General features: G+C 37.6%; 1 protein-coding gene across 1 annotated transcript; it reads right to left on the bottom strand.

Annotated features, from left to right (window-relative positions):
• Positions 1-4,353: 4,353 nt before the first annotated feature.
• Ugt301D1 (UDP-glycosyltransferase family 301 member D1) lies at positions 4,354-14,965 on the bottom strand. The gene is made up of 5 exons (XM_073969717.1): positions 14,704-14,965; positions 5,958-6,204; positions 5,445-5,891; positions 5,227-5,384; positions 4,354-5,159 (listed from the first exon to the last, which is right to left on the bottom strand). The coding sequence occupies exons 2-5, from the start codon at positions 6,202-6,204 to the stop codon at positions 4,437-4,439; spliced, it is 1,575 nt and encodes a 524-aa protein (XP_073825818.1). The 5' UTR covers positions 14,704-14,965; the 3' UTR covers positions 4,354-4,436.
• Positions 14,966-15,628: the final 663 nt, after the last annotated feature.

The following is a 15,628-nucleotide window of genomic DNA, read 5'->3' as shown; positions in this document are numbered from 1 at the left end:
TTGCCCAAAAAACTCAAAAACACCTATAGACGTTAGTGTTTGCTTCTTTTCTTTAGGTCCGAGGCTGAAAGTATATTTCTGCCGGCACAGCTGACTGATAATGTCTAACTTGTTTCAATTTATATGTATTTTAACCATCAGTCTTATGGAAGGAGGTCAAGTTTGAAGAAAGGGTATATGGGTCCATGTTTTGGTATAGCCCCCATATAACGATACCTTCTTCTTCTCAGTATTTTGAGGATTTTAGCTACTGCTTTTTTTAACCGAACTAGCTGTATTTTCACATTTGAGATTTCCAGTGATCGCAAGACTTACCAACAGTTAATGTATTTCGAAACGAAAATGTGTGCGCATGAACACTCAAATTTAGTAGTTTTTCTTGCGTATTCAATTTTCTTATCGACATACATAAACAGGCCCTTATTCCCAAAAATGTTCAACATAGGTTCATGCTTAGTATAGTCCCCATATAACGGCAACTCCCGATTTTCGGTATTTTGAAGATCTTAGCCACAATATTCAAACGAACTAGCAGTAATTTGTCATTTTAGGTTCCATTTGGACAAGTGTTCCACAACACTAATCCACTAAAAAAATGGTTGTGAACGATAACTCTCGAAGGGAACAATCAATTTAGTCCTAACTTTGCACATCGTAAAATTTCTACCAGATAGAGATGAGGTTTCAATATGAACTCTGTAGGTCCACTACTACGGGTAACTCCCACAGAAATGTTCGGAAAAGTGCAGTTTAAGACCTCCTCTCGAATACCTTTGATTTCTGTATAATAACTTATATTCGCCGCCCACATTACGACGGTTTAAGTTTTTTCAGGGGCAAGGACATACTTCCTCAACAAATGGCCCAAAAGAGGTAAACACCCCTATGGCACCATGTGTAGTGGCTGGGGAGCACAATAACTCTCGAACGGATTCGAAAATCGTCCATATGCAGTTTATTCCTTTGGAAATTTATACCGAAGCTACTCCTTGTGGTCCTCTATGCAGCGATATTATGTTTTTTGTGCGCAAGTATACGAGTATACGGTGACCAACTGAAATGATAGGTGGGCATGATATAGATCAAAAAGGAATGACTCCCAAAAATAAGATCCACATCCGAAATGATACCACCTTCGCAACACTTTTGAGTTTTAATTATGAACCATTTTTTCGGCAAGTTCATACGTGCAAAAAAGGCTACAAAATTCAGAAAGCCTTCTAAATACGTAATATTTAGGAGAAAGGATATTGGTTGTGTAGCCGCTTCTCGATATGTCCGTAGAGGAAACTTTCAACTCACACATGCTGAAGGTATATTTCTGTCGGCAAAGCCAACTGTTACTTTTTATACCCTACACCACTATGTGGGGAGGGTATTATAAGTTGGTTTTGCCCAAAAAGTTTGTAACGCATCGAAATAATGGTCGAAGACCCATTCTTATATATACCAAAATGATTGTATCGACGAGCTGAGTCGATCTGGCTATGTGTGTCCGTCCGTCAGTCCGTCCGTCCGTCCGTCCGTCCGTCTGTCCATCTAAACCTTGTAATCACGCTACAGGTCGCAATTTTCGGATCGTCACGAAATTTTGGGTGTTGATGGGGGTAACGGAGGGGAAGAAGCCTATTGATTTTGGTAATGGTCGGATAATATTTAGGGGTCGGAAAGGGCAAAAAACTTAGGTGGATAAAAAGACAACGTTTTTTTCCAAAGCGAATATCTCAGCATCTATATAGGGTATACCAAAAGCAAAACCTGACAATGAAAATAGAAAATATCACCTTTCTAATGATGTAAAGTTGGTTCTCGTAGGTGAACAAACAACGAAGATATCACAATAGTCGCAAATAAAACCCAAATTTTCATTTTTGCGATTTTAATTATAATGACGAATATCACAGCTTTGGCTGGGGACTTTCCAAAAGCAAATCCTGACTATGAAAGTAGAAGATTACATCTTTACAATGACGCAAACTAGGTCGGCGTAGGTGACCAAATAACGGAGATATCGCAATAGTCGGTAATACATCCCATTTATCCATTTTTGTGGAAATCACGCTACAGGTCGGAATTTTGATCGGATCGTCACGAAATTTTGAGTGTTGATGAGGGTCCCGGAGGAAAAGAAGCCTATTGATTTTGGTGATGGTCGGATAATATTTAGGGGTCATTATGTTCAAAACACTTATTTGGATAAAAATACACCGTTGTTTTCCAAAGCGAATATCTCAGCTTCTATATGGGATATACCAAAAGCAAGACCTGACAATGAAAGTAGGAAATATCGCCTTTCTATTGATGTAAAATAAGTTATCATAGGTTATCAAACAACGAAGATATCACAATAGTCGCAAATAAAACGATTTTAATTATAATGACGAATATCACGGCGTTGGTTGGAGACTTTCCAAAAGCAAAGCCTGACTATGAAAGTAGAAGATTCCATCTTTACAATTATGCAAACTAGGTCGGCGTAGGTGACCGAATAACGGAGATATCGCAATAGTCGGTGATACACCCCATTTACCCTTTTTTTGGAAATCACGCTATAGGTCGCAATTTTGATCGGATCGTCACGAACTTTTGAGGGTTAATGGGGGTCTCAAAGATGAAGAAGCCTATTGATTTTGGTGATGGTCGGATAATATTTAGGGGTCGGAATGGGCAAAAAACTTATTTGAGTAAGAAGACAACGTTTTTTCCCAAAGCGAATATCTCAGCTTCTATAAGGGGTATACCAAAAGCAAACATGACGATGAAAGTAGAAAATATCACCTTTCTAATGATGATAAGTGGGTTCTCATAGGTGATCAAACAACGAAGATATCACAATAGTCGCAAATAAAACGCAACTTTTCATTTTTGCGATAATGACGAATATCACTGCGTTGGTTGGAGACTTTCCAAAAGCAAAGCCTGACTATGAAAGTAGAACATCCCATCTTTACAATGATGCAAACTAGGTCGGCGTAGGTGACCAACTAACGGAGATATCGCAATAATCGGTAATACATCCAATTTTTCAATTTTTTTGGAAATCACGCTACATGTCGCAATTTTGATCGGATCGTCACGAAATTTCGAGGGTTAATGAAGGTCTCACAGAGGAAGAAGCCTATTGATTTTGGTGATGGTCGGATAATATTTAGGGGTCGGAATGAGCAAACAATTTATTTGGAGAAAAAGTCAACATTTTATTCCAAAGCAAATATCTCAGCGCCTATAAGGGGTATATAAAAGGCATAAATATCACCTTTACAACGATGTAACGTAGAATGTCGTAGGTGGTCGAACAACGAAGATATCGCAATAGTCGCAAATAGAACCCAACTTTTCATTTTTGCAATTTTAATAATAATGACGGATATCACACCTTTGGTTGGGGACCTTCTAAAAGCAAAGCCATCTTTAAAATTATGCAAGTAGGTTGGCGTAGGTGATCAAATAATATAGATATCGCAATAGTCGGTAATGCATCCCTTTTTCTGCAATCAAACTTTCGTATCTCCCTAAAAGAAATTTTTTCGAGTGAAAAGATTATGCACAGAGGTAGTGGTGTAGGGTATCACATAGTCGGCCCCGTACCGACTATAGCCTTTTCTCACTTGTTTTGTATGACCTAATTTAGGTATTTGGGGTATCCGTGATCACAAAATATCTCCAACTAAAATTGTGGACAGGAAAGAAAACTATTTTTTCCATTTAAGTTAAGAATATTTCATGGTGTAGGGTATACAAATTTCGGCTCAGCCTAACCTAATGTTTTTTATTTATTGTTGTCTTATTAGGACGACGGTCATTATTTATGAAAGTTTTTAATTAATCGAGCTAACATGATCTAAGGAGTTTTGATTTGAAAAAGTGAATTCTAGCGAAGTCCCACACACCCAACCAATATGCTACGATCGTTTCGCTGGTGGTTTAATTCAGCTCATCAGACATATCGGATGTGAATGGCTAGAAGACAAAGGCTGATTTTGATAACTTCTATTTGTACAAACATTCTTGTAAATTTGCAAATACGAAGTATTTTTGAATCCTTTTTCTTATCAAGTCATCCAGTGTCCTGTCTAGAATCATTTCTCAATACATACACATGTACAAATCGAAGGGGGGTTTCTTTCATGAATTGTAATGCCTTCCATTTCGGAAGTGTGATATGATAGATTGGCAGTGGCTTAGAATGCTAAGACCTCGACAACATTGTCTGTTTGTTAGAGAGGACCCAGGTTCAAACCTCAGCCGGGGCAGACAGGCTATGATGTGTATTTTTATTTATTGTTGTCTTATTAGGACGAAGGTCATTATTTATTTTTAGTTTGTTTTTTAATTCAGAATAATAAAAAACTATTTGGTTAAAGTATTTTAAATATTTATTTTTTTACTTAACTTAATACATAATATGGGCAAAATATTAGCATCACAAAAAATATTTATTTTAATTTTTTCGCTTTATCTTCTTTGGAAGATTTCGTTATCAGTCTTTTAAGTTTTCTAAAAACAAACAATGGCAATACAATTGTCAATGCCAACCCAGCCACAACACAACCCACTATATCCAACAACAAATATTGATATAACGGCATATAGGCACCATTTGATTTCAAAAATTGAGCTCCTTTATACTTGGCAATATATTCAATCCAATAGGTAGCCTCATCCAGTGGATGTATGGGATTATCACGGAATTTTCCTGAGATTTCAACAGCTTTTCGTTTATATTTTGGATCCGAAACTAATGCTTGAATATTCACTTGCAAGTCGTCCGAAGTCATTTTGGCAAAATCCAAAGATAGTGCATAACCTGCATGTACCGATTTTAAAGTATTTCGATGTTGATCACCATACAATGGCATACAAAGCATTGGCTTAGCCCAATAGATGCCTTCCTGGGTACCAAATATGCCACCATGGGTTATGAATAGCTTAACATTGGGATGGGCCAGGATGTCATTTTGGGGCATCCATTTGCGAATCATAACATTAGGTGGAAGATTCGATATCGATTCATTTTCATATTTCCATAAAACATTTTGTTTTAGCTTTCCAAAGGCATTTAAAATGACAACAATACGTTCGGCAGGCACATCTGTACTTTTCACATAGGAACCCAAGGAGAAGTAAACAACACCGTTGGGCGAGTTGTCAATGAAGTTCTAGAGAACGAGAAAAAGAGGCAATATTATTCGATGTTTCTCCAAAAGATATTCAAATTTAACTTACCTTGATATCGTGGGGCAAAGGTTTGGCTGGTTTAATGTGGGCACCTCCCACATTAATTAGACCAGGCATACTTGGTCTAGGTAAGTCCGTACTTCTGTGGCTATTTATGAGCATCAATGAAATATTCTTCTCCAAATCCCTAACATTGGGCAAGGGGCCTAGAATAATAGCACATAATTACAATTTGTATTATATTATATTTTCTTTTCGCCTCGTACCTCTTATGTGGGGACCAAAATGCCTTTCCGCCATTTTCTGCATTCTAGGCATGTAGTGCCATCTTCTCATGACAGCATCGTACACTGACAAATAAACATTATAGAAACGTTGTTTGAAAGTCATCCGATCGCTATGTGCCAACAAGAGATGTGGTATTACCGACCATGGTGTTACCAAACCCATAGCATGATCCATATTATCGGCATAACCCATGGTACCAATGGTCACCACAGGACATTTGAATTTATAACCAAACATTAGAAAACTTTCATGAAAGAATTGCTCCAAAATCACCAAATCGAATTTCTTATCTTTGGAGGCAATCAAAGCCTTAACCTTGGGATCATTTAGGGCATGTTCACTTGTCCATTCTCCTACCATCCACCACATTTGCAGATTTTGAAAATCACTGGCGAAATGCATTTTAAAAATATTCTCCTTGGGAACTAAACCAAAAAATAAATACATTATAAACCAGGATCAAGAGGTATGTATGTTTGTCTTTTACTTACGATAATAGGGTATATCGAATTTCGGATCAATTATAATTTCAGTTAAATTGGGATGCGGATGTTTTGTGGGATGATTATTAACTGATGTTACGGAATGACCCTTCTCCAACAAATCTCTTTGAAAATGTTCTAGCCACATCCAGTGACTAGGTGCGGGGAATGGTCCCATAAAGAGAATATTGTATGCATCACAGGCATCCAGAAGGAACATCACGCTTATTATTTTCCATATCTTAAACAGCACCATCTGAAAAAAGAAAGAACGGATTTAAGTTTATATTTCGGAACCACTATATAAATCTTTAACTGTTATAAGAGTGAGGTTTGTACAAAATCAAGACAGGCCCACATATTTTATACGAGTCTTTAACCTCTCTACCTCTAACATCGCTTTCCAACCCAGCATAAGCTCTTGTGTGACGGAATAGAAAGTAATAACTGGCGGGATAATAATCACCTCCTGCTTGACGCCAAAAGAAGAGTCTGACACAACTATGGGAAGTACGCCTTAGTGAAATTGATAATAAAAGGTTTAGCGTTAGCTACAGGCAGACCATCCCTGACGACATCTGGAACATCTGGATGAGAAAGTAGCAAAGGGGAACACTGTCAACCAAAATAGATCCTGACCTGAAAAATTTGGTCGTATATGACGTTACCATGTCAAATAAACACAGTAAGACATACATTTTAAGGCAGGAAACAATGAAATACGAAGACAGGAGTGGCACCACAATCAACAACCTGGATTGCCAACGAACAACGAACAAAATTGCCAATCGCCCGCCCTTTTTTTCCTTGAGAAAGGGTCTATCGAATCACTCGTTCTTTGAGAAAGGGTCTATCGAAGCACCCTTTCTTTGAGAAAGGGTCTATCGAAGCACATTTTGTTTCTGAAAGGGTCTATCCAAGCACCCTTGATTTCTGACATGGTCTATCGATGCACCCTTTGTTTCAGAAAGGGTCTATCGAAGCACCCTTTGTTTCAGAAAGGGTCTATCGAAGCACCCTTTCATTCAGAAAGGGTATATCGAAGCACCCTTTGCTTCAGAAAGGGTCTATCCAAGCACCCTTGATTTCTGACATGGTCTATCGAAGCACCCTTTGTTTCAGAAAGGGTCTATCCAAGCACCCTTGATTTCTGACATGGTCTATCGAAGCACCCTTTGTTTCGCAAAAGGTCTATCCAAGCACCCTTGATTTCTGACATGGTCTATCGAAGCACCCTTTGTTTCACAAAAGGTCTATCGAAGCACCCTTTGTTTCAGAAAAGGTTTATCGAAGTACCCTTTCGTCAAGAAAGGGTCTATCGAAGCACCCTTGCTTTCTGAAAGGGTCTATCGAAGCACCCTTTCACACAGAAAGGGTCTATCGAAGCACCCTTTCACACAGAAAGGGTCTATCGAAGCACCCTTTCACACAGAAAGGGTCTATCGAAGCACCCTTTCACACAGAAAGGGTCTATCGAAGCACCCTTTCACACAGAAAGGGTCTATCGAAGCACCCTTTCACACAGAAAGGGGCTATCGAAGTACCCTTTCACACAGAAAGGGTCTATCGAAGCACCCTTTCACTCAGAAAGGGTCTATCGAAGCACCCTTTCACTCAGAAAGGGTCTATCGAAGCACCCTTTCACTCAGAAAGAGTCTATCGAAGCACCCTCTCACTCAGAAAGGGTCTATCGAAGCACCCTTTCTTTCAATAAGGGTCTACCGAAGCACCCTTTCTTTTAGAAATTGTCTATCGAAACACCCTTTCTTTCAGAAAGGGTCTATCGAAGCACTCTTTTTTCAGAAACGGTCTGTCGAAGCCCAGTAGCACCATTTTTTTCAGAAAATGTCTATAGAAGTACCCTTTCATAATGGGTCTACAGAATCTCCATTTCTTTTAGAAAATGTCTATAGTACGACTCATTCTTTCAGACAGTGTCTATAGTAGCATCCTTTCTTGGCAGTGTCAATTGGCAAGGATTCAGAAAATTAACCATCACAGTTTACAATGGGTGATGTTGCAGATGTTATCCAAGGTGCAAAATAAAATCACTCTAAGCTGTTGGAACTGACGGAATTTCAATGGTCATGCTAAAGCAGATTGATGATACAGGAGTCGAGTATCTGAGCAAAATCCTGAAATTATCGTTAGCTACCATTACAGCTCTTAATTAATTGTTCCACAAACATCCCATACGGGACAAGGGAGACTTCTCTCATATCAATGAGTGCACCCCGATTCATATTAGCTCATAGCAGCGGGGAAATTCTTACAATTGCACTGTTGGTAGCCTCTGCTCAGCTGGAAAAGCGAACTAGAAGGCAACGACAAAAGCCTGAAAAGGTTGAAAAGATATCGAGACTCTCAGAAGCACCTTCAAGTTATAACGACAAGCTCTTGGATATAAAAGCCAATGCGTTTTCGCTGAGCACAAGTTTACGGAGGCCTAATGGGTATGCAACAACAACCGAGGATAGTGGGACGTTTGCCACTGGAGGGATCAAAATCTCAAAAACTTTGTGAGTCTTATTTATTAAGTCGTCCAATATGGACGAGTTTGAAGTTAAATTTGAAGAGTATCAGAAAAGATGATGCTTTCCAAAATATGTATAGTCGCGATAAAATATATATCCTTTTGGAATCCCAGGAGAACCAATTTGGCCAAAATCAACACTGACTGGAACCGAACTGGTAGATCAGACAGATGAGAAGCCTATGGAGCTACTGATTAAAGTTTTACTTCTAGTTTATTTGGCTGAAAGATGCATTTAGTTCAGCTGTTTTAAGCGAACTACGCCATTCTTTTATTTTAGCCGTTCAATTGTTCGTCATTAAGCTCAACCGTTTACCTGCCTTTTCTACGATCATTCAAAAGTCGTATATTACATTTGCAGATGTAGCACCTAACACTTTATGCTCATTAGGTCATAAGAGTGTAAATTGCACTAGTTCGTTCCTGAACTAAAACCATCCGTCTTATGCGTATGGTGGACCATAAAGTGTGCTATTCAACACAAGACATGTAGTAAATGAACAAAGCCAGCAAAACGTAACTGAACAAGATGTCAAAATAGCTAATTACAATAAGGGAAATTTAGTCATGTGTCTCGACTCTATGTTGATCAAAATACAAAAACATTTAACACGTCTTTACTATTAAAAAAATTCCAGAAATGGCGCGGTTTGTTAATTTCACTGGAACCATATCAAATATCATGAAGAACATGCACATCACATTCACTGCACATTATATTATTTAGATTAAATTTCATTAAGATTAAATGCCTACTGCCGAGCAGCTCTGTTATCATTTGACGTTATCAATAATGTCACATTTGAATTGTTTTATAAGTTCTCGTAGGTAATGAGGTGAGCACATCTAGAAGAGAACCCCGATACCCTCCCAGACCACCTGTTGCTTAACAGAAATGCGAATTGCAGTGCCATAGATTTGTATTTTTTAACGAACGATTAGCATTTGTTTGACAACAATTGGCAGCCATCCATTTGTATAATTTTCAATGTCGCAGTAAATGCAGTCGAATGCCTTCAATTGAATTGCTAAATAAAAGAATGATGACTAGGCAACAAAAACAACACTTGTTGTTATTGTTGTTGTCGACATTAAAAACCACAAGAAAACCAAAGTTTAATGACCATTACATTATCTGCGAGCGAAAGAAAATTATTTTATTTTTATTTTAAAACAAAGCATTATTTATGTTTTATATTTGTACACACATTTTTTATACCCTACACACAATGTGAATTCATAGAACTAATAGGAACTTCTTTTCGAGATCATCTTCAAATACATATGTATAAGCGATTTAGTGGATCTTGTACTTTTTAAATACATCAGTCATTGCGTAACGTACATTAACTCTGTAAAGAGTCCAGACAATCCAGGACACTTAAGGAAACGACTGAACTGTGTGGTGAATGAAAGGCCTTGATCAAAAATTATCGAAAGATCTATTGATATTTGAGTTATTGTACTTTACTGAAACGGCTAATTAATGAAGGAACTCTAGTACTTTTGTATTAAACTGAGAATTAAGAAGTAAAAAAAGTATCAGTCGATTTTGCCGACAGAGATATACCCTCAGCCTACGACAGATAGAATGTATTTAGGGTCTTTTCAGAATTTTGTGGCCCGTTTTGGACATTTGAACTTGCCGACAAAACTGTCGATTAGGATTAAAGTTCAAAAGTGTTGCGAAGGAGGTACTTAAAGGAATGGACCGACTTGGTCCATTATGAAAGTGGATCTTATTTTGGGTGTCATATTTTTTCGATATATGCCGCGCGCACTAGTCTTTTCAGTGGGACCAATATGTCAGGAAGCATGGACTTGTCCACGGAAAAACATAATATCGTTGTTAACAAGACCACAAAGAACAGCATCGGTATACATTTCCAAAGGATCTTCGAACAGACCCCAAACTGCACTTAGACACAAATGTTGAACTTTTGTGGGGGAGGAACCCTAAGGAGAGGACCGATCCAAAATTTGGACCAACTTGGTTGCCCCGTTCAAGAAATACCGTGCATACCATTTTTGTGAGATTTTTTAAATATTGGGGGGAAGTATCGGAAGTTGTGGGCCGGTATTGCCCATCTTCGAACTGCAACAAAGTTTGGACAAAATATGACGAAGGCCAAATTTTGGACCAAATCTGTTGATTAGCTCGAGAGTTATCGTGCTCTCCTGCCACTACATATGCTGCTATATTTTTTACAAGAAGTATGGACTTGCCCCTGAAAAAACTTTTACCGTCGTAATTGAGGCAGCGAATGAAAGTTGAAGCAGTATACCGATATGGCTTCATCTTCGAACTTAAACAAACAATTACGAAAGCCAAATTTTTGGAGCGAATCGGCAGATCCGTTTGAAAGGTATCTTGCGCTCCAACCACTACACACGGTGTGTAGGATTTTTTGCAACTTTCAGACTACTTTCTCAGGAAGTATTTACTTGCCCCTTATGAAACTTGTACCGTCGTATGTGGGGCAGTGAATAAAAGTTGTTACAACAAAAATCAAAGCGATTCGACCTAAACTGAACTTGTCCGAACATCATCTAAGTCTTGTAGAAATTTTACGATGTGCAAAGTATGGACCTTCAAGAGTTATCGGGCGCACAAATTTAGACATAGATCCATGTTTGGCATAGCTCCATATAACAGTACCTCTTGATTTTCGGTATTTGGAAAATTTTATCTAATTTTTTTTACCGAAATAGTCGCAATTTGACATTTGAGGTTCCCAGTGGTCTCAAAACTTCTACACCAAAAATTGTCAACCTAGGTCCACGTTTTGGTATAGCCCCATATAACGGTACCTCCTGATTGTAGTTGTTTTTTTCTTGAGTATTTTTGCTAAATTGTTTGACCGAACTACCTGTAATTTGGCATTCCAATGGTCACAAAATTGTTCCCCAAAAAAATTCAACGTGGATCCATGGTTTGGTGTAGCTTCCTTCTTCTGACTTAATAATGGCATTTGGGGCATGCATGGTCGAAAAATGTATCCACCTAAGATTTTGGACGGGAAAGGATATTTTTGTTCAGAATATATTATGGAGGAGAATATAAAAAGTTCGAACCAGCCGAACTTAACACGTCATTTTTTATATTTTTGTTTCATTGTTGTTTCCCGATCGCCATAAAATTTCATATATAAGATTTTTTAATCCAATGGAAAAAATTTAGGGGGTAGGCGTTTAAAAAAACAATTCTGTAATTTTTTGGGCCGATCTATGGGGTATTTTTTGTGTCCTTTTTTCATTTTTTTAAGAAAGAAGTAAATTATAATACAATACAATTATTTCACTTGTATAAAAAAACAAGTAAAAAAGTATCAGTCGGCTTTGCCGACAGAGATATACCCTCAGCCTGTGCAAATTGAAACACTTTTTTCACAAAAAACTTATGTATTTAGGGGTTTCAAAGTTTTGGTCGTATGAACCGACAAAAATTTTGATTAGGATTAAAGTTCAAAAATGTTGCGGAAAAGGTACTTAAAGGAATGGACCGACATAGACCATGGGTGTGCCATAGGGGGTTTTTACACCCTTCGAGCTGTTTTCTCAAGAAGTATGGACTTGCCCCTGAAACAACTTTTACCATCGTAATTGAGGCAGCAGATGTAAGTTGCTTCAACAAAAATCAAAGTGATTCAATAGCAGGTCTTAAAGTGAACTTATCCAAAATTTTGTGTGGGATGTACGGGATGGAGTGGACAAATATAGTCCATATTCGAACCTGATCTATATCTGGTAGATATTATGAGAATGTGTAAAGTATGGACCAAATCGGTCACTCCCATCAAGAGTTATCGTGCGCACAATTTTTCCGAATATTTTTGAATTTTGTGGGGTAGGTACCTGAAGGAGTGGACCGATATGGCTTATCTACGAACTTAAACTATGTTTGGAAACAATATTACGAAGGCCAAATTTTGGCCGGAATCGGCATTTCCGTTCGAGAATTATCTTGCGCTTCCACCCATAAACATGGTGTCATAGGGTTTGTTTTTCAACTTTCAGGCTATTTTTTCAGGAAGTATGGACTTGCCCCTGAGGAAACTTGTACCTTCGTATAGGGGACAATGAATACAAGATGTTACAACAAAAACCAAGGCGATTCGAGAACAGGTCCTAAACTGAACTTTTCCGAAATTTTGTGTAGGAGGTACTCGAAAGAGTTTACCGATTGAGTCCATATTGGAACCTCATCTAAGTCTGGTAGAAATTTCATAATGTGCAAAGTATGGACCAAATCGGTTACTTCCTTCAAGAGTTATCGTACGCACAAATTTTCCGAACATTTTCGAACTTTTGTGGGGGAGGTACCGGAAGGAGTGGACCGATATAATCCATCTTTGAACTTGAACTAAGTTTGGACAAAATATTACGAAAGCCAAATTTTGGACCGAATCGGCAGATCCGTTCGAGAGTTATATTGCGCTCCAACCATTACACACGGTGTCAGAGGGTTTTTTATAACTTTCAGGCTATTTTCTCAGGAAGTATGGACTTGCCCCTAATGAAACTTGCAGCGTCATATAGAGGACAGCGAATACAACTTGCGTATACAAAAATCAAAGCGATTGGAGACCAGGTCCTAAACTGAACTTTTCCGAAATTTTGTGTGGGAGGTACCCGAAGTAGTGGACCGATTGAGTCCATATTGGAACCTCATCTAAGTTCGGTAGAAATTACACGATGTGCAAAGTATGGACCAAATCGGTTATTCCCTACAAGAGTTATCGTGCGCACAAGTTTTGCGACAATTTTTGAACATTTGTGGGGGAGGTACCTGAAGGAGTGGTCCTATATGGTCCATCTTCGAACTTAAATCGAATCTGGACAAAATATTTCGATACCCAAAATGTGAACCGAATCGATTGATCCGTTCGAGAGTTATCGTGCGCACCAGCCAGCCAGACAGACCGACAGACAGACAGACGGACGGACATTGCTAGATCTACTCAAAATTGTCTGAAACGGATATCGTACAAACATACTTGGGGTCTAAAACCATTATTTCGATGAGGCACATTTTTGGTCGTATCAAAGTGTAAATACCCTCTTTAGCCTAAAGGCTGAGGGTATAATAAATGGTTCACTTTAGGAACATAGGCGTCATGCTCCAAGGGGCATACATCACAAAAAATTAGAAAAAAATAATTTTAAACGCTTGAATGTGAGTGAATTCGTCCGGAACTTTAATCTCAAGTGCAGACACCTTCGGATAAAAATTATTTACTAGATGACTGATGACTGTATGAAAATCAGAGAATTTTTCCAACATACTTCCTTTTTGCCGAAGTAACATCTTTTACAACATTAATTTTTAACCTTCGAACATTGAAGCCCGAAATCAGAGGTAACGGGTATCACATGTCGGCCCGTCCGACTATAGTCTTTTTTGGTTCTGCGAACAGTGGCCCCAAAACATATTTGGCTTAAAAAAATGCAAAATTACACCAAAAAAATTAAATTGGAGAACATTTTCAACATTTCTTTTTGGCCTAATTGTTTTTTAATGAACTTGAAAATACAAATTCAAGGTTGTGTTTTCTTTGGGCTCATTTGCATTACTGTAGTGCTGCTTCAATTGTATATCTAACTTTTAAATTCAACACACTTCATTCGTCCCTACTGCGGGGAACCAGTAAGTTGTCCCAATTTTGGGGGGGGGGGGGGTGATTTTTTCTTTTTGATATTGGCCTAATTTTGCATTATTTTGGGGCCAAAATGCACATAACAAATGGGGTCAAACTTCATAATGCACGTATACACAAATTTGGGTCAATTTTGAACTTGACGTTTGGGGTGATTTTGTTCTGGGGCAACTATTCGCAGGGCCTCTTTTATTACTTGTTCTTTTATGTGTTAATCTGTTATATGTTTGAAAGTTTTTCGCTTTCGAATTTAATGCCGTTTATTAATATTGTTAAAACTGAATATTTTGCAATTATATAATTTTCTCATTTACTTTACAAAGTAATACAGATATTAACACCGCCAGAAAATGGGTAACATCAATATAATGTAATTATTTTTAATTATTTTACCAATCTCTGGTAAATCACTTTTCAATTTTTACACAAACCTTTTTTTCGTTTTTTTTTCGGCAGCACAAAGGTAATAAAAACTTTCTCATAAATCATTCAATATTTTACGAAGTACCAAAAAATATAATTAAAATATTTCATGTTTATTGCACATTTTTTTACAATCACCCACCTTAACACTCTTCCTTTATTTTTCCTTTGTTATTCTATGTATAAAATAACTTTTTTTATATATTTTTCAACCGCTTAATTTAAATTGACTCGAGTGTCAAATAAAATACGTCCGTTGCATTGCGCGCCACTTTAAGCTCTAAGTATTCGCCAGCGATCAAATGCCTTTTTTACAACACAAAAAAAATGCATTCAATCACAATCGTTTTTTTTTTCTGTTCTTTTCACCGCAATTGTTTACAAACACATGTAAGAAAGGCACTGTGGCAATACGTTGGCATTGCAAATGCAAGCACCCAAACAAATGGTTATTGAGCTTTTTCAACAAAAAATTCTTTGCAAAAACAAATTTTCTTTTTTTCCACTTTCTTCGTATTGTAGCCTCGAAAAACAATTCCCAATCATATGATGGTGGTGACTGGATGAAACAGGAATATTGGTGGGTGCAGACATGTAAAGACGAATTAAATAACCGGATTAAAAATTACAATATTCATGGTACTGTTGTAAAATAACGTACCTGTATTTATGGACTTTAAATGAGGGCGGTTGAGGATTGCACACCCATCCACCTATGCATGTATCTCATATTGTGCACCGGCGACATTGTATTGTTGTATATTTGAGAATTATCAAAGTTTGATGACCTTGCTTGCATTGTTTTTGGCAAACATGTTTCGAATACAACAAAATTGCAAACATTCATTATTTTTTTATTTATTATTATTAATTACTGATTAATTGAACGTATTTACTTACATATACGCAAAGAAAAAAAATAGCTGTACAACTCAGAAAGGTGGGTAGTTCTCATCAAGAGGTGTGTCAAATTACAAGCAAAACATATGGACGTCTATCACGTGTGTCAGGAAAGACTAGAGCGGGTAATAACGTAGTCAATTTCATTCATTAAGATAGAATCGAGA

Source organism: Musca autumnalis, unplaced genomic scaffold (genome assembly GCF_047663935.1).
Source record: "Musca autumnalis isolate F117 unplaced genomic scaffold, ASM4766393v1 scaffold_2, whole genome shotgun sequence".
In the NCBI taxonomy this organism is placed as follows: Eukaryota; Metazoa; Arthropoda; class Insecta; order Diptera; family Muscidae; genus Musca; species Musca autumnalis.
The sequence above is the reverse complement of the archived record's forward strand: the minus strand, read 5'-3'. Positions and strand labels throughout refer to the sequence as shown.

Bases quoted from the DNA above. Each gene is read 5' to 3' on its own strand.
- Ugt301D1 (XM_073969717.1), bottom strand. From the start codon at position 6,204: ATGGTGCTGTTTAAGATATGGAAAATAATAAGCGTGATGTTCCTTCTG. The intron at 5,892-5,957 runs GTAAGTAAAAGA...TTTTTGGTTTAG, and splicing joins ATTCGATATACCCTATTATC to TTCCCAAGGAGAATATTTTT. The intron at 5,160-5,226 runs GTAAGTTAAATT...CTCGTTCTCTAG, and splicing joins CTTTGCCCCACGATATCAAG to AACTTCATTGACAACTCGCC.